This window comes from Marmota marmota, unplaced genomic scaffold (assembly GCF_001458135.2).
Source record: "Marmota marmota marmota unplaced genomic scaffold, marMar, whole genome shotgun sequence".
NCBI classification, from domain to species: Eukaryota; Metazoa; Chordata; class Mammalia; order Rodentia; family Sciuridae; genus Marmota; species Marmota marmota.
The window spans coordinates 42,351,007-42,370,278 of NW_026000082.1; the positions used below are offsets into that span (position 1 = coordinate 42,351,007).

Below are 19,272 nucleotides of genomic sequence, written 5' to 3' on the forward strand. Positions count from 1 at the left end.
CGGTGGGGGGCAGTTCTGCGCCCCCAGCCCCCAAGACCATGGTCCGGACGCTTGGAGACGTGGTCCCCTGCGAGGGATCCGCTACTCCCCTTCGACGGCCCTTCCCTAGCCCGCCGGCTTCCCGCCCTCGCCCTCGATAAGCCTGGGCCTGGCGCCGTCGTGCTGGACTCCATGCAGGGGCCTCCCCCAGCCTCTTGAGGCCTCCTCATGCCCCCACTCAGGAACTCCTCCTGAGAGGTGACAGCTCCAGCTGGCCTGGCTGCCACCACCATGGGTGGGGGATGGTGGTCCCCCTACGATGAGGAAGCCAAGGGTTTCTAGAACTGGGATGTGTGAGTCCTGCTTCTGGCCCCCATTCCACCCCACATTGAATGCTTGGGATGGGAATGGGGTCCGAGAAGCCTCAGTTTGGGAGAAATTGGGCCCAGAGACCCTGTTTCTAACCCCTTCTCTGCCTTTTCCAGGGGGAGGGGGGGATATCCAGCTAAGTTTGGGTTTCCAGTTAGCTGTCTGAAGAACTTCCTGTGCTGGGCGGGGAGGGGGCCCTGCTGGATGGAGAAGACTGTGTCTTCACAGATCTCCCTGCAGTAGGCTGACAGTCTTGAGGTCACCCTCCACTGAGCTGGAGCAGGACAGGGGGACCTGGAGGCTCCACCAAGCCCTCTTTGTAACCAAGACTGGAGGCTGGACTCCAGGCGTTCCTAAATGGCACGAACCCAGTGAGAGCCCTGGGCCAATGCTCTCGCCCCCCCCCCTCCCCATCACACACTTGTCATACTCATCAGGGGATGCAGGACCCCTGGGCTGGGTGACATCACCACCCCTAGTGCCACAAAGCCAGGGCCCACAGAGCCTCCTCAGGCTCCTCCTAAGTGCTTCCTGCTGCAGACAAATAAACCTCAGTCTCGTGAGTCTGGGGTGAAGACAGCCAGGTCTGGGGGGGCCTGAATCCTGGCAGGAGAGTTCTGGGGGCTGGGAGCCCTGCCCAGCCCTGGCTGCTCTGGGGCCCCTCAGGCCCACATGCACGTGGTTTCCTGCTGAGCAGCATACGCAGGGCCCAGGGGCTAATTGGGAACAGGTGGCAGACCTGGCAAAATGCTTAGTGGGGGCTGTGGGGCTGGCTGCAGGGCTGGTGCCCCTTGGACGCGCCTGGGCTGGACCTCGGGGGGTGCAGCCAGGGAGAGAACAGCCAGGCTGTGTGGGGTGGGGGGGGGGCGGCTGTAGAAATGTCCCTTTAGTGCACAGGGCAAGGTGGGGTCTGTTCATTTGTCAGGATCAGCCCTGGAGCCAGGTCGGAAGCCCCTCCTGCCCTGCCACACAGGCTCCTCCAAAGCAGCCCCACCCCAGCCCTGTCCTCCAGTGCCTGGCTTCTGTTAAAGTGCCTTCTCCAGGCTGAATTCTGGGACGGAGGTGGCTCTGTGGCCCTGGGTTATCAAGCTTGGGTGCAGCTTTCTGCTCCTGTCCCCCTAGCTGTCCTCTGAAACCACCCCAACCTCCTTACTCCGTGGCCATGAGAGCTGCCTACCTCTTCCTGCTGTGCCTGCCTGGTGAGTGACCACTGGAGTAGCGGTGGCTGCCTGGTGGAGTGCAGTGGGGGGTTTGGTTGGTTTCTTGTTGATCTTGGTTTTTTGGCACTGGGGATTCAACCCGGGGTGCTCTACCACCAACTCACATCCCAGCCCTTTTTATTTTTTACTTTACAACCGAGTCTAAGTTTCTCAGGTTGACCTTGAACATGGTGATCCTTACTGGGGGTGGGAGTTGTCAAGGGAGCTCACAGGGAGTGTTTGTCATGCCTTGAGGCCAGGATTCTGTCCCCCAACCTTCCACAGCATCAGGCAGGCAGGGTTCTGGAGGATGGGCTCACTCGAGGCCCCAGGATCCAGGCTCGTCTTCTTATCACTGTTGGAGCCAGTGTGCAAGAGTGGGGCATGCAGAGGCAGGGGGTCCGGAAACCTGGGTTCTAGATGCATTTGGGGGCCCTTCCGCCCTATATAGCGGTGACCTATTGGTTAGATGGGGACTGCAAAGGCCTTGCAAGGTCTTAACAGTCATTCATTCACTCAATAAACATGTTCATTTCTTACTATGTGCAGGCTCTGGGTTAGGCCCCGGGGACACAGCAATGGACTTGGCAGACAGATCCCTGCCCTTATCAGGCTGCTAAGCTAGGGAAGAGAGGCCGGCTGTAGCTACGTAGATGGGATGAACTCCAGGGTGTGTTCAGTGCTGTGGTGGAATAAGCAGGAGGGTGGGGGGCCAGGGGTGCCTCTCAGCAGAGCTGACAGTTCAGGTGAGTCCTGAGAGAGGCAAAGGACCTGAGGCAGCAGGAGGCAGTGAGGGGAGGGGCCGGGTGAGGTCAGGGGGGTGACGCAAGACCAAGGAGCTGTGGGCCTGTGCGGGAGAGGAAGGGGTTTGAAGCCTTGAGTCCAGGAGTGCCCTGTGACCTCCATCTGCCTTCCCAGAAATGTCCTGGGCCCCTTGTCGTCCTTTGCGGGCACCCATATGCTGTGCTTCCTCAGCAGGCCTGCTGGCTCAGGGCCAATATGACCTGGACCCTCTGCCCCCATTTCCGGACCATGTCCAGTACGCCCACTACAATGACCAGATCGGTAAGGGCTGTGCCTCCCCGAGGTGTCCCCCAGCCCTGCCATGTCAAAACCAAGCCCCAGAAATGCATGGCTCAGCTGGGGGTCGGTGGGGTAGGACCACTTGAATCCTTTGGTCTGGCTTGTGGCTCCTTGGCAACCTCCTGGGGGCAGGGGACCAGCCTGACCTGCACCAATTGCACCTTCCTTTTCGCTTTCAGACCAGCCAGACTACTACGATTACCAAGGTATAGGGCTGGGGCAGGCAGCTGGGGTGGGGGAGCCCTTGGGGACCCAGGAAGGGAAGGGGAAGCAGACACCCTGATCATCCCAATGCAGAGGTGAGTTCTCGGTCCCCTGAGGAGCAGTTCCAGTCCCAGCAGCAAGTCCAACAGGAGGTCATCCCAGCCCCCACCCCAGGTAGGCCACAAGCTCCTCCCACTTGAGCTCCCTGTCAACCCTGGGAGTAGGTCTGTGCCCCGGGCTGAGGGGCTGAGAGGTGACCCCCTGCTCTGAATAGACCCCACCCAGTGACTCCTGCCTGCCTCTTTCTACACCAGAACCTGGAAATGTGGAGACGGAGCCCACGGAGCCAGGGCCTCTTGGTAAGAGCTTTCTAGAAGCTGGAGAAATGGAGGCATGCTCTGCTCCCTGGCCGTGGTGCTGGCAGGACTGCTGTTTGGGGCCCTGTGGGCTGCGGGTACTAATGTGGGGGGGGTGGGGCAAGCCGGCAGCCCCCCACTCTCCAGTCTATCTCCAGTGCCCACCCCCAGCTCTGGGAGACTCCCACCACCTGCCATGGGCCTGGTCAGAGGCCCTCTCCTCAGACACTGGGAGGGGCAGGGGGTGTGCAGGAGGGGGCTTCCTGCCAGAAGAGAGACCGGGTGTGCCTGTGGCCAGGCAGAGAAGGTCCCAGGCTGGCTGAGCAGTGTCCAGCCAAGAGCCTGAGAGTTGGCATGAGACTCGGTAGCCTCATTTGAGTTGCTGAGTGCAGGTTCCTCCGAGCACTTGCGTGTCTGCTTTTGAGTGGGTGTGGACTTGTGAGGCCACAGGGTGGGTGTGAAGATGTGTTTGAACTTGTGTTGGTGTATGAGCTTCTGAAATTATTAGGATGTTACATGAAATTGAGCAGCCCGGAAGGTCCAGCAAAGCCATGAGCACTGGGCATGCGTGGGTATCTGGCTGGGCCTGGGGGCGTGGGGCACCTAGAGACTCGAGAGCGCTTGTCTTGTCAGGTAGGCAAGGTTGGGGCTACCCTCCAGCTGAGCCTCAAGCGTGGTCCCGTCTGTCCCCCAGACTGCCGTGAGGAACAGTACCCGTGCACCCGCCTCTACTCCATCCATAAGCCCTGCAAACAGTGTCTCAACGAGGTCTGCTTCTACAGGTGGGCACCGGCGGGCACACCCCGGGACAGTGAGGAGGGCACGTGGAGGCAGCAGCAGGGGCAGGGAACGGCTCTGGGTAGCCAAGGTGGGAGTTTGGGGACCACGAATCCTAAAAAGGAGCTCAACTCTGAGGGTGGGCCTGGGCCCAGTGGGGACAGGTAAAAGTGGGGCTGACACCTCTCCCGACCTGTCCCCTCAGCCTCCGCCGTGTGTACGTGGTCAACAAGGAGATCTGTGTCCGCACAGTGTGTGCCCATGAGGAGCTCCTCCGAGGTAAGAGCCCATCTCCCCTCCCTGCACCCCCTTCATTTTCCAGCAGCTGCTGGCCCCAGTGGGTCCATTCAGGAGGCCACATGCTGGGCTCGCTTGAAGGGCACCAGGAGCGCCCCTCCCTGCCACTTCATCCTCAGAACCCCCAAGAGACCTGGGGGACAGCAGTTCCCATCACACTCCCCACCCTCACCCACTTCCTTCCTGTCCCCCCAACAGCTGACCTATGTCGGGACAAGTTCTCCAAATGTGGTGTGATGGCCAGCAGTGGCCTGTGCCAGTCTGTGGCAGCCTCGTGTGCCAGGAGCTGCGGGGGCTGCTAGGGTGGAGCTGGTGCCCAGAGCCCTGAACCCTGCTCAGCTCTTGGAGCCTCGGGCCCTGCCTGACCTGGTGCTCTTCTTCCCGTCCCAACTCCCCTTTGATGCTGTCAAGTTAGTGGACTGCAGCCCTGGGGATCCCGAGCTGTGCTGCCTCAGGCCCTGCCCCCAGCCTGTGGCCACTCCCAGGGCACAGTGGGGGCCCCTGCTGCCCAGCCTCCACCCCCTGGGTGGGGCATCCAGGCCTCTAAGTGGGCCCTGGGTCCTGATGTGCCTTGTCAGTCCCTCTGAGGACAGTCCCCCCTTGACAGTCCCCAGAGGTAGGCTGTGCCCCTCGCCCTAGCGGTCTGCTTGGATTTCCTGCAGCCCCCAGGCGTGGACCACCTTCGTTTTATACAAAATTAAAACAAGTTTTTACAAAAGTTCCAGAGTTGCTTTTTCAGTCCAGGCAAGAGGGGAGAGCCTGTTGCCTCCAGCGCCACCTGTCCCCACAGAGAAGCCTCCTAGCCCCTGGAGAGAAGGGGACGTTTGGGTGACAGGTAGCCTTGCTTCCAGTCCCAGCCCTGCCTCCTTGCCCACCAGCTTCAGGTCAAGGTAGGTAGACCTGAGACCCAGGGGAGGCCGGTGACATGGCGAGGACAGAAATGGGCGAGCACGGCGGATCCCCCACCTCGGCCCCAAGGCTGCTCCTGAGCCCTCCCAACAGCCCTCTGTGCCAGGCGCAGTCACTAGCCTAAACTGCAGAGGTAACTGCCCACAGGCACTGAGTGGCCGCCCAGCGCTCTGAGGCAGAGGCAGAGCAGGATCTGGCTACTGGGCTCTGGAGGATGAGGAGGGGGAGGGGGAGGGGAGGGGAGTGTGTCCTTGAGACACCCCAGCAGCAGCGCTGCACCCCCCAGGCCCCTCCAGCGGGCTCCTGTCTGACACACGAACACACTGAGGCTGAGGCACGAAGGAGCTTTGCCCAGCGTCACCCCCAGGGCGAGACCCTGCATTCACTCCCAAGTCCGCCCTTGCTCATCACGCCACCCAGGAGGCCTGCCACTGTCCAGCAGTGGGCCCTGTCCCAAGGAGGGCTGCAGAAAGGCACGAGAGAGGTTGGGCTGGAGAGACCCGGCCGGCCCCGAGCCCCCACAGCCTCATCTGTGAAGTGGGCTGGGTTAGTCTCCTCATCTGCTCGATTCCTTACCCCCACAGGCCTGTGCCTCCCAGCTCTCCCCAGAGTGCCCCATCCCTCCTGCCCAGGGCCCCCCCAGGCACTGGAGGCACACAGGGATAGTACTGAAAAGGGGTACCTCAGCTGGGGTTGGAGGCAAATCCCTTTACCCCAGCGGCTGGTGAGGCTGAGGCAGGAGGATCACCAGTTCAAAGCCAGCCTCAGCAATTTATCGAGGCCCTAAACAACTCAGGGAGACCCTGCCTCAAAATAAAAATGAAATAGGGGGCTGGGCTGTGGCTCAGCAGTAGAGCGCTCACCTCGCATGTGCGAGACCCTGGGTTCGATCCTCAGCACCACATAAAAATAAACAAGTGAAATAAAGGTGTTGTGTCCAACTACAACTAAAAAATAAATTAAAAAAAAAAATGAAATAGGTTGGGGATGTGGCTCAGTGGTTGAGTGCTCCTGGGTTCAATCCCTGATACACAAAAAAGAAAAGGGGCACTTCTGTATAAACCATCGTAGAAAATGGAGTCTTGTCACAAAACAACACAACAGTTCTCAATAGTAACATTATATAAAAAGGTACAAAAATACAAGGACTCTGCGCTCTCTGAGGAATTCCTGACACTCTCGGAACTAAGGCTGAGACCCTGGGAAGCCAGTCAGGGCTGGGGCTCTGACCCTGCCTCCTCCCTACGAACCCCTGCTCCAGAGACCAGGGCTTTCCCTGACCGCTGGCTTTGGCTCGGCCGCTCTCCCGAGGATGCTGTGATCTAGAGTGGCTGTCCCTAAGAAGGGGGCTGGGGTGAAGCCACTGCTACGTGTGGCCTAGAGTGGGCACCCTGCCCTCAGCACTGCCACCTGCCTCCACCCCACCCCACCCTCGCCCAGGCCCTGGGTGGGTTGTGCTGCAGAGGCCCCTCTCCTGGCCCAGGCTGCTCTTGGGGAAGGCTCACTTCTCTGGAGGGCCGCAGGGTGGGGAGAAGCATGCTGGGCCCCTCCACAGCTCCTGCTGCAGCTGCCCCTTCAGTGTAGACACCTGGGGAGGAACAGGAAGGTCAGGGCAGCCCCTGGCCCAGCCTGGTTTCAGAGGAAGGGAGAAAACGGGCAGAGGGGCTCTCAGGCACACTGGGCCCCAATGCGGCGTGCTGCAGGAGAGGCCTGCCTGCTGTCCTCAGAGCCAGACATGTGCTTCCTCACATTCTGTCCCTTGCAGCAGAGTCAGGTGTCTAACTCTCTGCCATCTTTAGGGGCTCCATCCTTATCCCCATTGTCATTTGGGTGGGCCTGGTTTTAGCTCAGACTTGAGGTTGGACACGTAACCAGACTGGACCTATCAGAGCAGCTGGGCCTACAGACACCACTGCATCAGACATGGTCAGCAAGGGCCATGTGGTCTAAGCTGACCAGTGAGGACCAGCCCTGGACTTCTGCTGGTGCTTGCAGCAAGAAGCCTCCTTTCTCCTGGGATCCCAAGTTGTTGAGGGGAAATTGAGGCTGGAGCTGCTAAGGCCACCTGTGCCACCCAGGGAGGGGACCTGCCTGGGCCTGAGCTAGAGCGCTCCTGGCAGGGAGGAACTGAGTCCCAGTGGCTTCACTGGCCCCTGGCCAACCACGGCCCATGCCACCACTGACCCACCCCAGCTCTTTTCAGGTTCCAGAAGGCATCAGTGGTGACTGCCATGTACGTCCCTCCCGGCCCATCTTCCCGGGGAGGCCTGTGTACCTGCTCCTCCAGCCCTCGCACCTGCTGGCGATGGGCCCGCTCCTGGGCCTCCAGCGTGCGCTCAGTCTGCACCCGGGCACTGCGCAGGCGCTCCAACTCCTGCTGCAGCTCCAGCCGTTGCTGTCCATCTGCCTCTGGCTGAGCCTGGCCCTGGTTCTGCTCCAGGGCCACCACCTGGGCCTGTGGGGAGGAACCACTACTCAGGGTTCTAGCCCAGCCTGTGTGCTGTCAGGTGTCCAGCTCCGCCCTGAGGCACAGCCCGTGCAGGTGGGAGACACAGGGAAATCCTGGCTTGCCCCCACCTCAATGGCCCGCAGCCTGCAAATCCTGGGTCAGGACCCAGTGGCCCCACTCAGGCACATACAGACAGTTAAACATGGAGGCAGGCCCGTGTGCACAGCAACAAAAGCAAGCATGTAAATACCTATCCACACAGATGCAGGTGTATAAGCAAAAACTCCAAATTCTTACACACACCGACATACGTGAAAACATCACACAAACACACGTAGGCCACGCACTACATCTGTGCATGAGATTCATGTTGCACAAGAAAACCTCTACGGACACTCACATCTCCCCACCTGTCCACAGCACACCTGAACGCACAGGCTCCCGTGCTAACAGGCCTTCAGTGTCATTTCCTTCCTCCTGGGGGCAGACTTCCCTCCAGGACGGCTGGGGCACCTCCCTGAGCCTAGGGACTGAGAGCCCTGGGCTGGCTGACCATCAGCTCCACCTGGGACAGGAGCTACCTCGGGCGGGGGAGGGGCTGGAGGGGAGAAGGTTGTGCTGGGTGGGCAGGGCCAGACCTCCAGCTGCTGGATCTGCCTCTGGGCCTCCGCCAGCTCCAGCTCAGCCCCAGAGAGTGTGCGGTCCAAGCGGCCCTTCTCTGCACTCAGCCGCACTGTGTCCTCGTGACTGCGAAGCTTCTCCCGCTCCACCTGGGGGGCCAGCACAGGGAGAGGGCTCAGGGGGCCCCCAGGTCCCAGACCTCGGCGGGATAGCCTAGCCACAAGGCCGCAGACTATGGGACGTAAAGCCAAGACCACCACGGCCAGACGCCATGGGCAGTGAGGGGAGGCCCTGGAGCAGCCCACCTTGTCCAGTGTCCTCCTGAGGGCCACACGGTCCTTCTCCAGCCGCAGGGCTGAGCGCTCCACCTCCCGCTTCTCCACTTCCAGCTGGGCCAGGGCTCGCTGCAGGCTGCCCAGGCGCTCCTGCAGCAGCCGCCGCTCCTCCTGCAGCTTCTGGGCCGCATGCAGAGCCGCGGCCTCGCTCTCCTGCCGCTGCCGCAGCACCTGCAGCACACGCCAGGCAGGACCCTCAACCTCGGGCCTGTGCAGCCACCTGAAGCTTGCAGATAGCAATGCTGGTCCACCATGCCCACTCAGGTGGCAGCCACTGTGGGGCCCATCTGGGAGACTGTCACTGAGTGCAGACAGAGACGTCCCTTATGAACCAAGCTTCCTCAGAGGAGGCTGGCCGGGTTGGGGATGAGGCTGAGCTGACTGGAAGGTCCCTATGCCATCCCAAGGGCCTCACAGTCCTGGGGACAGAGGCGGCCCAGCCGGCCCTCACCTCCTGCAGCTGCTGCAGCTGGCCCTCGGCCTCCGCCCGCTGCAGCTCCAGGTCTGCCAGCTCACCCCGCATGGTCTGCACCTGCTCGCCCAGGCTGCTGCTCTGCTTGCGTGCTTCAGACAACGCCTGCCGGGCAGCATCCAGTCGTTCCTGGGGGACAGGGACTGATGGTGCCAGGCCAGCCAAAGAGCCCTAGGGCAAAGGGCTCCCCTCTGCTCTGTACCTCTGGGAAGGTTCACAGCCCATACAACAGTCTGTGTGTGTGAATCCTGGGGATCGAACCCAGGGCACTCTACCACTGAGCTACATCCCAGCCCTTTTTATTTATCATTTCTCACTAGGTTGCTTAAGATCTTGCTAAGTTGTGGAGGCTGGCCTTGAACCTACAATCCTCCTGCCTCAGCCTCCTGAGGCACTGGGATTATAGGCATGAGCCATGTGTCCAGCAACAGGTAGTCATTTGCCTGGAGGATGAGCCTGTCCACTGACCTGTACAGAGTGCAGCCATCACATCCCAATTCCCTCCATGAATGTGGCACCTGGGTTCCCCCAAGCCTACACTAGCAGGCATGCACCCACAGCCTACTCTGAGTGGCTGTGTTCCATTGACCCCGACCCCCCTCAGAGCTCTCTCTCATGGCCTGGCTCCTGAGCACTCCCTGCTGACAGCTCCCCTGGCTGGCCCTCTCCCAGGCCTGGTGGTCTTCTATCACACCCGGCTCCTGCCAGCCTCCCCCGCAGACCCCGGCGTACCTGGAGCACCAGGCGGTCATGCTCACAGGCAGTCAGGGCTTTCTGCAGCTGCAGATTCTTGTCCTGGGTGCTGCTGAGGCTGGCGCTGCTCTGGGACAGGGCTTCTGTCAGGCACTGCACCTTCTCTCTCAGGACACCCTCACTCTCCTCCACCTTGGCCAGGGCCCCATTCAGCCGGTCCACCGTCAGCTGCAAGGTCCCCGCCTTCACCTCGCTGTCTGCCACCTGGCAGGACACATGGGTTGGTTCAGGGGCTCGGCTCCCACTCTGACCTCCATCAGGCCTGCCCCACCCCAGTTCTCCCACCTCCCAGGGGTACACATGTCCCAGACACATGCAACCCCCCGAATATGACTCAGCTGGCTCTTCACAGACACACGAGGCCCCTGGGCACCACTCCTCACTGACACCCACTGTTCCCATGCAATCCTGTTGGCCCTGTCCACTGCAACCTGGGCCCCACCCCACCGCTGGGGAACTACCAGTGTTGAGAGTCCATCATCTCCTCCCTGTCCTCAATCCCTTCTCCTCCCCTACTATGGGAGAAAAGAATAACCATAAACCTAAAGTTTTCTGGTTTTGACTTTGGTGGATGTCCATGTAGAAATGTTGAGTAACTGAACATTCCAGTTAGAGTGAGCTCCCTAGCAGCCAAGACAAAAAGGGAAAAGAAAGAAATCCACATTTCTGACTTGTCCCATGTTTCCTGGGTACACATTCTGTCATCAGTCCTGAATTCTAATACTGGCTCTTTCATTAGCTGTGATGGACAAGGACATCCCCTTTCTGACCTCCATTTGTCCATCTGTGAAGTGGGGGTGCTAATAACACTTGCCCCACAGCACTGCCGGAGAATCGACCTGCTTGGCACAGGGCGTGCAGATGGTCTGGAGGAGAGGGACACACCTGTCTCTGCAGGGAGTCCACTCGATCCTGGAGGACCTGGGCCTGAGCCTCGCGGTCGCTCAGGCCCAGGCGGCTGCGCTGCAGTTCCCCCTCGAGGGCGCGCCGCTGCAGCTCGAGCTTGATGGCGCGGCTCTCGGAGGCGTCCAGCACCTCCTTCAGGCGCCGCTTGTCACTCTCCAGCTTTGCGCCGTCGCCCCTCAGCTTGCTGATCTTCTCCTGCAGGTGCGCAGGCTCAGGCCGGGTGCGTCACCCCCACCCCGCCCCACACCCCTCGCACCCCGTGGCCCTCTGGGGGCCTCAGTCTCCCCGCGCGCTCACAGGACGAGCGGACGTGAGGACTCCGGAGCACCTTCAGCTTGGGCTCAGTCCAGCAGGTGCTGTGACCTGGGGCTCCCCCACTCTCTGGCCCCGCCTCACACGTATGTAGGGAAGGGACTAAACTGGTCCAGGGGTAAAACTGGGTGCCCCAAGAAGCCCTGGGGTGGGCCTACAAATGCAGACTCGAGGCCTTCTGCTCATGGACGCCTCTCAGAGGTGGGCTCTGAGCTGCGTGTGCAGGGCCGTGCCGTATGAACCCACCGTTTGGGTCGCAGGCTGACCCTCTACCCTCCCCTGCTTGGGGGCCAGGTAGTAAAGAGGGCTCGGGGACTGGGGGTAGCACTGGAAGACAGACCAGAGGTCCTTAGTCCACATAACCACCCTGGAGCCAGGGGGTCTCAGGGGTGCTACTACAGCCTCCCCACACTCTGCCCCATGCCTGGCCCCTCTCCTACCTGCTCAGAGCCCCAATCCTGCCCTGCCTGGCCCAAGGCCCCACTCTGGCTCCCGACCAGCTTTGTTCCTGGCCTCCTCCCAGGCCCCTGTGGCTGTGGGCCCCAGGCCAGAGCCGAAGCCGCAGACACAACAATCCAGCTCCACCTTGGCCCCCAGCCAGAGGCAGCGAGTGGGCTGCAGGGCCGCAATGGAGGGCTGGGAGAGGGAAGAGACTCAGACCAGGGGACAGGGGAGCTTTGGCTGCAAGAGACTCAAGGCTTCAGCAGCCTGGATTAGTACCCCAGGGCCTGCTCGTCTTGCCCCAGCACCAGACACACACATGCCCAGGGGTACACATGTCCCAGACACATGCAACCCCCGGAATATGACTAAGGTGGCTCTTCACAGACACACAAAGGCCCCTGGGCACCATCGGTGGGTCAGGGGCTATGTGCATCATCCCTGCGGGACGATTCCCACTCTCCCTTCCTACTCATGAGACTGAGGGTCAGAGCTGACTGGCAGTGGCTGAACTTGAGCCCTTGTAGAAAGAGGCAAAGATTGGCACTGCCCGGGGCTGCACAGACTCAGGATGGCCAGGTGCTGTTTGGCAGCACTCGATTACCCACCCAGCACTCGATTACCCACCCAGGGCCTGCCCACCTGGCTTGCCCGGAGCTCACTCTCCGCGGCCTGCAGGCTCCTCTCCAGGGCAGCCACCTGGTCCAGCGTGGCTCTGCGCTCCCGCTCACTGCGCCGCACACTCTCCTCCTGCAGTGCCAGCTCAGCCTGGACCCTGCTCAGCTGCCCGTCCACGGTGCGCCGAGCTGTGGTCACCACCCAGCCCATTAGCATGGAGGCATGCCCCGAGGCCTGACCGGGCCACCAGACAGCGGCCCTCACCTCACCCACCACAGGTCCGCCTGTCTGCACCCCAGAGGGTCTGCGGGTCTGGACACAGGTGGGCTGAGCAGGGAGGGCAACCTGGAGGAGACAGCCTGCACCAGGTTATAGGGCGGGGGGGTCAAGAGCCACTCGGGTGAATCCCCAGCCTCCCACCTCTCTGCTCCGAGCACAACAGAACAAAGTGGGACCCCGAGGATCAAGCTCACCCTCTTCTCTCTCGGCCATCACCTTCTGCAGCTGCCTGGCCCGGGAGGCTGCACTGTCTCTCTCAGCCTCCGTCTCAGCCAGCTGTCGACTCAGGGTACTCGTCTGGGCCCGAAGTTCATCCTACAGCCCCGATGGGGGACAAAGGGGAGACTCCTGCTCTACAACCGGTGGCCCATCAGGGGCCCTGGCTTCCCTGCCCAGCCGCTCCTAGCCAGCCTCACCCGCTCCTTCTGAGAGCTCCGTAGCTCCTGCAGGAAGTCCCGGAGGGCCCCCCGCACTGCCTCTGGGTCAAGGTCTGGAGGGACTGGGGAGGTGGCAGGTCCTGGGGAAGGGGGCTGGGACCCTGGGCTGCGTTCCAAGGGGCTGGGGCTATTAAGTGACTCCCCGCTTCCTAGAAGAGAAGACACGCTCAGGTCCGCAGCAGCCACCTCACGGTTGACACCCATCCCTTCCCTGTTGCCCATAAAGCACGCCTGGGTCACCTACCCTCTTGCTCAAGGTCCTTTACCAGACCCCACAGCCCTCAGACTCTAGCCCAATTTCTTTCTCATGGCTTAGAAACTGCGCCTACCCAGGGTTATCCTCCCCGCCATACAGGCTGGCCACTCTGCATCACCCTCACTTCTATGTTCCAGAACATTCCCCACTCCAGTCCTGGGGCCTTGGCACACGCTATCCCTTCTCAGGGCTTCCCTATGCCCGGCCCATTCTTTATGGCGCTTCTTCAGAGGCTCCCTGAGTTGACCCACCCTCAGGATCCTGGTACCCCTCCCCACCTGGACCTTGCATACCATGAGGGCTGTGTCCCCAGTGTCCCGGTCACAGGGGATTCTTCTTCACCTCAACATCTCCCTGGGCTGAGCACTTGCTGTATGCCTGGCACTGACCAGTGCCTTCCCTGTGTCGTACTCTCCTTCCCCATAAAAGCCCCGACAGGCAAGGACCAGCTCACCCCTGTTGCTGGCAAGTGGGGCTCAGAACAGGGAAGCCATTGCTCAATCTCAAAGCTGAGAAATTTCAGAGCCAGATTTCAACCTAAGCAGCTGGTGCCCACGGAAAGCCTGAACTCAGCTTGGAAGATCGGGCCACAGGGAGGGGGCAAGGAGCAGGGCAAAGGGAGGACAGTGCTGAAGGTCAATGTCGGAACTGCAGGATGCGAGGACTGGCCTTTAGCACCCCCTGCCTAGGCCAAGCAACACCTAAACCGCCCAGCAGACACATCACCATCCAAAGGTTCCCACAGGAGGGCAGTGCCTGTCCCCAGGGGCCTCCACCACTAGAAGATCCCACTCACAGGGTAAAGGCCAGTACCCTCCGGTGGCCTGCAAGGACTATGGGGCAGGCCTTGTCCCTACACCCTCACCTCCTTGCTAGCCGCATTGCTCTCTGCAGCCCCACTGGTCACCTTGGGGACTTCCACACAGGACCTTCTACACATCTCTTCCCCAGGGGTGCCCTCAACACCCCCATCCTTCCCTTCCCCATCGCCTCCTGAGCAAGGTGCCATCTCCCACATCAGGCCTACCCCTCCCCTGCCTTTTTCTTTTTGTGCGTGACAAAATATATGTAACTTGAAATGTGCCATTTTGACCATTCTTAGGGTGTGGCCCAGTGGTATGGACTGTACTCACACTGTGCCACCATCACTGCCACCTGCTCCCAAATCTTTCCATCACCACGGTGATGAACAGCAGCTGCCCAAGCTGCCTATGTTGCAGTTCTAAGCCCACAACCTCAGAATGCGACCCAATTTGGGAAGAGGATCATTACGGTTAAGATGAGGTTGTACAGGAATGGGGTGGCCCTAATCCTACGTGATTTTCATTTACATCACATTTAGTGTTATAAGTAATCTAGAGAGGATTTAAAGTATGCAGAAGGTGTGTGCAGGTTATATATAAATACCATGCTATTTTATACGTGATCACGTGGGGAGGGGTGCTGGGGGTAGAACCCAGGAGCGTTTCACCATTGAGCTGCATCACCAGCCCGTTTTATTATTTTCAGACAGGGTCTTGTTAAGATGCCCAGACTGGCCTCAAATTTTCGATCCTCCTGCTTTAGCCTCCCGAGCCACTGGGATTACAAGCACGTGTCACTGAACCCAGCTTATATAAGCTCTGAAACATCCTCAGATTTCGGCACCCACAATGGGGAAGAGGCTGGGACAAATCCTTCATGGACACTGGGACTGACATTACATTGCTACAGCCTTGGCATCTGAGACAATCCCAAACAGAAACCCTACAGTTTCTAACAAGGACTCCCAGAACCTTCCTCCCGCCCTCACAATCTCATCTGCTTTCGGATTCTATGAATTTGTTCTCGACATTTCCCATAAGTAGACTCTTTATCTGTCCTTTTATTTATGATTTTTTTTTTTGCAGTGCTAGCAATTTAACCGAGGGTCTGGCACATGATAGACAAACGCTCTACCACTGAACTACACTCCAGATCCTTTTTATTATTTATTTAATTTGGTACTGGGAATTGAACCCAAGGGCACTTAACCACTAAGCCACATCCCCAATCCTATTTATTTACTTATTTTTAGCGGTGCTGGGGATTGAACCCAGGGCCTTGTGCATGACAGGCAAGCACTCTACCCACTGAGCTGTATCCCCAGGCCTCCCTTTTTATTTACTTTGAGATAAGGTCTCACTAAGTTGCTGAGACTGGCTTTGAACTTGCCATCTTCCAGCCTCAGCCTCCCAAGTTGCTGGGATTACAGGTGTGCACCACCATGCCCCAGGATCCTTTTTATTTGTTCCTTTGTGACTAACTTATTTTAATTAGTGTAACATTGTTGAGGTTTATCTGTGTGGTGCCACATATCAGAATGTCATTCCTTAAGGCAGAACAGTATTCTGTTGGATGAATATACCACATTTTTTAAAAGTTATTTGTTGATGAACAATTGGAATATCCCCACCTTCTGGGGACAATGCCGTAATGAAGTTCAGTGTCCAAGTAACTGTTCAGGTCCCTGTTTTCAATTCTTTTGGGTGCACACCTAGGAGTCCTCAAAGTATTGAGTCTTATGGTAATTCTAATTTCAGCTTTCTGAGGATCTGCAGAGCTATTTTCCAGTGTCTGCTCCAATCGGCAATGTCTCCTGTTTCATTTTTGCCTATTTCCAGCCCTGACCACCAGGAATACATTCTACATTTCGTCTATCATGCTTACTGCTGCTGTCCCTGCCTAGACTATAAGCTCCCTAAGGGCAGACACGCCGGTGGGTTTTGCTTCCTGCAGAATCCCTAGTGCTTATAATGTATTTGGCACATACTAGGTGCTTAAGGCACATACTAGGTGCTTAAGTCACATACTAGGTGCTTAAGTGGAGTGACTAAAAGAATGAAAGAGATCCTGGAAGGGGGTCAGGTCTGGCTGTGCCAACCTGATTTCGGAGTCACAGGCTCCTGTGGAGTGTGGAGCTGAGATGCGAGGCTGGAGATGGAGAAGGGGCACAGACCGTTAAGAGGATGGCGCTCAAAGACCGGAAAAGGAGTTGGGGCATTCAGAACCTTTTCCTCCTGGAGAGGGGCGTGGCCGGTGGAGGGCGGGCTCTTAGGACTGCACACGTGGGTGGGGCAACGGGGAGGAGCCTAGTCCCCAAAGGCTGGGCACTCACCTCCCGGTGGTGGCGCATCGCGGGCCGGGGAGTCTGCAGCTGGCCGCTGGCCGGGGCTCGGGCTGGGGCTCGGGGTGCGGCCGCGGCCGAGGCCCAGGCCCCGGCGCAGGGCGGAGCGCAGACCCCCTAGCTGGGCCTCTGCAGCGCGCCGCTGCGCCTCCACACGGGACAGCTCGGCCTCCAGGCCTTGCGCCCGGCCCTCGGCCGCACTCAGACGCAGCCCCAGCTCTGCGGCCTCAGCCCGCGCCGCCTCCAGCTTCAGCTCCAGGCCTCGGGCGAGGTCCTGCTGCTTCTTCTCTGCGCTGCGCGCCTCCTCCAGGAAGCCCTGCAGGCCGCGCTCGCGGGCTCGGAACTCGCCCTCCTGTTCCCGCAGCCTCCGCTGGGATCCCTGGAGCTGGGATGGCCAGGGAGTGAGGGGGATGTCGCAAGGCCTCCCCCAGCCCGGTGCCCAGCCCCCCAAGCGACCACACTCTCCCTTTAGTATTTTCGACCCAAGCAGGCAAGTGCAGGGGCATCCATGGGTGTAGGACGAAATGGATTCTCTCTTCCTTCTGGGTATAGGCCCCGTGGTGTTCACGGCTCATTAGTAGGAAGGACTAACATATTAGTAGGAAGGACTAACATACAGGTAGGATTCACCAGTGCTAAGCATGAAGTGCTTTCCCCCAAACCAAAAATAAAATAAATTAAAAAAAAAAAAGTTTATTGTTTATTAGTAATCCTCATTTAATAGAGAATGAAATTGAAGCACAAAGAAGCTAATTACTTGTCCCAGGCGGCACAGCCAGTGTTCTGCAGGCTGGGATTCAAAGCTAGGCCCTCCAGCTGCAGTCTGCCCCACCCCCAGCCCTTTTTATTTTTTATTTTGAGATAAGCTCTAAGTTGCTTAGGTTGGCCTCAAACTTGGGATCCTCCTGCCTCAGCCTCCCAAGTAAATGGGATTACAAGGCATGATCCACCCAGTCTACCAAAGACTGTTCTCTTAGTCACTAGACTACACTGTGTCTCAGTGCACACAATTTATCAATAAATCTGCACACCATGGCAGGGAATGTCCTAGAAAATTTAGTTACTGATGGTGCACGATCACACAGGCACAAGCCACCCTCTGGTTTAGAGACTGAGTCAGCCTGAGGGATGTCCTAAGGCCTCCCCTCTCATAGTTGTCACTTTCACTGGAAACCCCCCTACCGAGTGCTACTTGGATGCCAGAGCCTGTGGTAGAGCCCCTCTAGCATCCTCTAGCACAGAGAGATCAGATGATTCAGTCAAGATCACACAGTAGACCCAGGGCAGGAGACTGGCAGTGGATACAACCAGGAAAGGCAGAGTGGGAAGAGCGCTGGCTTCAGAGTCAGGCCTAGGTGGCTGTGTGATCTTGGGTGGATCCCCTGACCTGTCTGAGCCTTAATGTCTCTGTGAAATGGCGCTAGCAGTCCCTACCCGACGCGGCTGTGGGAGAATCAAGGTTATATATCCAGAGTCCCTGCCCAGAGTACCTTTCAGTGCCCGCATATGTTCGGCCCACAGCTATTTTGGTTGTTGTTATTATAACTCAAAAACTAGAATCAGGGACAAGCCCTGGGGAGTGGTCACCTGGGACTCCGGCATTGGAGTGCCCACCTGTTTCCCACTGGAGTGGCACAGGGCAGGCCCCCTACCTCCCAAACCGTCCCCACCAAGGCAGCCCGGGGATCTGCCTACTCACCTCCTGCCGCATGGCCTCTAGGCTGGCCTCGCCCTTTAGCATTCTCTGTCGCAGGCCCAGGGTCTCCCTCCGGCTCTCCTTCTCTGCTCGCTCACCCAGGGCCAGGCGGCCCTGCAACTCGGCCAGCTCCCGGGCCAGCCTGGTGTTCTCACTGTCCAGCACCTTCATCTATGAGAGAGCAGAGCCGCAGGAGGCTCAGCTGGGACTGTCCCGTGCCCTGCCTGGTCCTGGCCAGGCACACTGGCCTACGGACACATACGGAGCACAAGCCCCTGCCCTGGACAGCCTCACTGTGCTCCGCCACATCAGACAGGGCACTCACGGCCAGCTCACCATGTAGTCCCTGGCCTCCCAACTACCTCTCTTGGGTACCAGAGGGGAGGGAAGGTTGAGCCCCCATCAAACCAGGAGTGCCAGAGGGCAGGGCCCACAGCTCCCCTGGTCACAGTCCTCTCAGTCACAATGAGCAGCTCCTTTGGAGGGCTTGCACGTCCAGCCCTGTTCCAAGCACTTCACCCTAACTGCTTCATCTACTCCTTACACTGCCCTGCGGGGCGGGTGCCTAAGTATCCCTCTCAACGGACGAGAGCACTTAGGCAGGCTGAAGAGACTTGCCCAAGGTCACACAGCCCGCAGGCAGCAGACCCGGGCTCCACTCAGACAAGTGGAGTGTGTGTGTTCTAAGCCTGCTTCCCCATGGGGCAGGTGGGGGCGATGCCTGCCCACCCCACAGTGCCACCAGGAGGGTAACAGGGTGCTGTAGCCCGCAAACACCCAGCATGAGCCTGGCGTGCAAATGCCAGCTCCCTTCAGGGGCTCCTGTGGCTACTCAGGAGGGGCCGAGGCGGAGGGCTGCATTGGGCAGAGAGGACGAGACTCTCAGCATGGTTCCCACCTCTGGATTCTGCATATATTTGGGGACTGTGGGCTCTCTCTGGAGGGGTGCTTAGGAGCCGAATGAGGCTTTTTCAGGCTCCTAGAGCAAAAGAGTCTGAGCCCTTGAAGGTACAGTGCAAAGGCAGCGCCTAGTACACAGTAGGTGTCTGTGCAGTGCTTGCCGCTGCTGATGAGTAGGGAGATCGTCAATTCAGGGTTAGCAAGCTCCACAGGTCAAAATCAGATGCCTCCTGTTCTGCACAGGTGTGAGCAAGGACCGATGCTAAGTTTTTAAATAGCTAAAAAAGGTTCGTTGGTCAGTAAAAGTCAAAAGAAAAACAGCTCTTAACACATGAAAATTACATGAAATTTTAGTGTCCATTCACAAAGTTCGACTGACACGCATGCCAACCTGTCCACACTCTCTCCAGGGCCACTTCTCTCTCCTCTTGTCCTTGGAACTGGGAATGGAACCCAAGGGGCTCATTTCTGAGCTGCAC

The 19,272-nt window shown here is 58.8% G+C and overlaps 2 protein-coding genes across 17 annotated transcripts in view; one reads left to right on the forward strand and one right to left on the reverse strand.

The window, feature by feature from the left end:
• Positions 1–1,185: 1,185 nt before the first annotated feature.
• On the forward strand, positions 1,186–4,982 carry Mfap2 (microfibril associated protein 2). Of its 2 annotated transcripts, none has more exons than XM_015485643.2 (8): positions 1,186–1,547; positions 2,526–2,612; positions 2,810–2,836; positions 2,928–3,008; positions 3,149–3,193; positions 3,885–3,972; positions 4,173–4,246; positions 4,463–4,982. In XM_015485643.2, the coding sequence occupies exons 1-8, from the start codon at positions 1,511–1,513 to the stop codon at positions 4,564–4,566; spliced, it is 543 nt and encodes a 180-aa protein (XP_015341129.1). In that variant the 5' UTR covers positions 1,186–1,510; the 3' UTR covers positions 4,567–4,982. The 2 variants fall into 2 exon arrangements, with proteins under 2 accessions (XP_015341129.1, XP_015341127.1); XM_015485641.2 differs by having other exon boundaries at positions 1,188–1,547; positions 2,523–2,612.
• A 1,293-nt stretch (positions 4,983–6,275) lies between these two features.
• Positions 6,276–19,272, reverse strand: part of Crocc (ciliary rootlet coiled-coil, rootletin) — a 46,232-nt gene continuing 33,235 nt past the window's right edge. For 13 of the 15 annotated variants that reach the window (XM_048816250.1, XM_048816249.1, XM_048816247.1 and 10 more), the window contains 12 exons: positions 17,897–18,064; positions 16,189–16,582; positions 12,776–12,945; positions 12,554–12,674; positions 12,105–12,268; positions 10,689–10,904; positions 9,783–10,007; positions 9,030–9,179; positions 8,549–8,749; positions 8,261–8,392; positions 7,449–7,628; positions 6,276–6,761 (listed from right to left, as the gene is read on the reverse strand). In XM_048816250.1, coding sequence (XP_048672207.1) covers positions 6,675–6,761; positions 7,449–7,628; positions 8,261–8,392; positions 8,549–8,749; positions 9,030–9,179; positions 9,783–10,007; positions 10,689–10,904; positions 12,105–12,268; positions 12,554–12,674; positions 12,776–12,945; positions 16,189–16,582; positions 17,897–18,064 — 2,208 coding nt within the window. In that variant the 3' untranslated portion in view covers positions 6,276–6,674. The remainder of the gene's footprint in view (positions 6,762–7,448; positions 7,629–8,260; positions 8,393–8,548; positions 8,750–9,029; positions 9,180–9,782; positions 10,008–10,688; positions 10,905–12,104; positions 12,269–12,553; positions 12,675–12,775; positions 12,946–16,188; positions 16,583–17,896; positions 18,065–19,272) is intronic. The other 2 variants (XM_048816242.1, XM_048816244.1) reach the window with 2 other exon arrangements.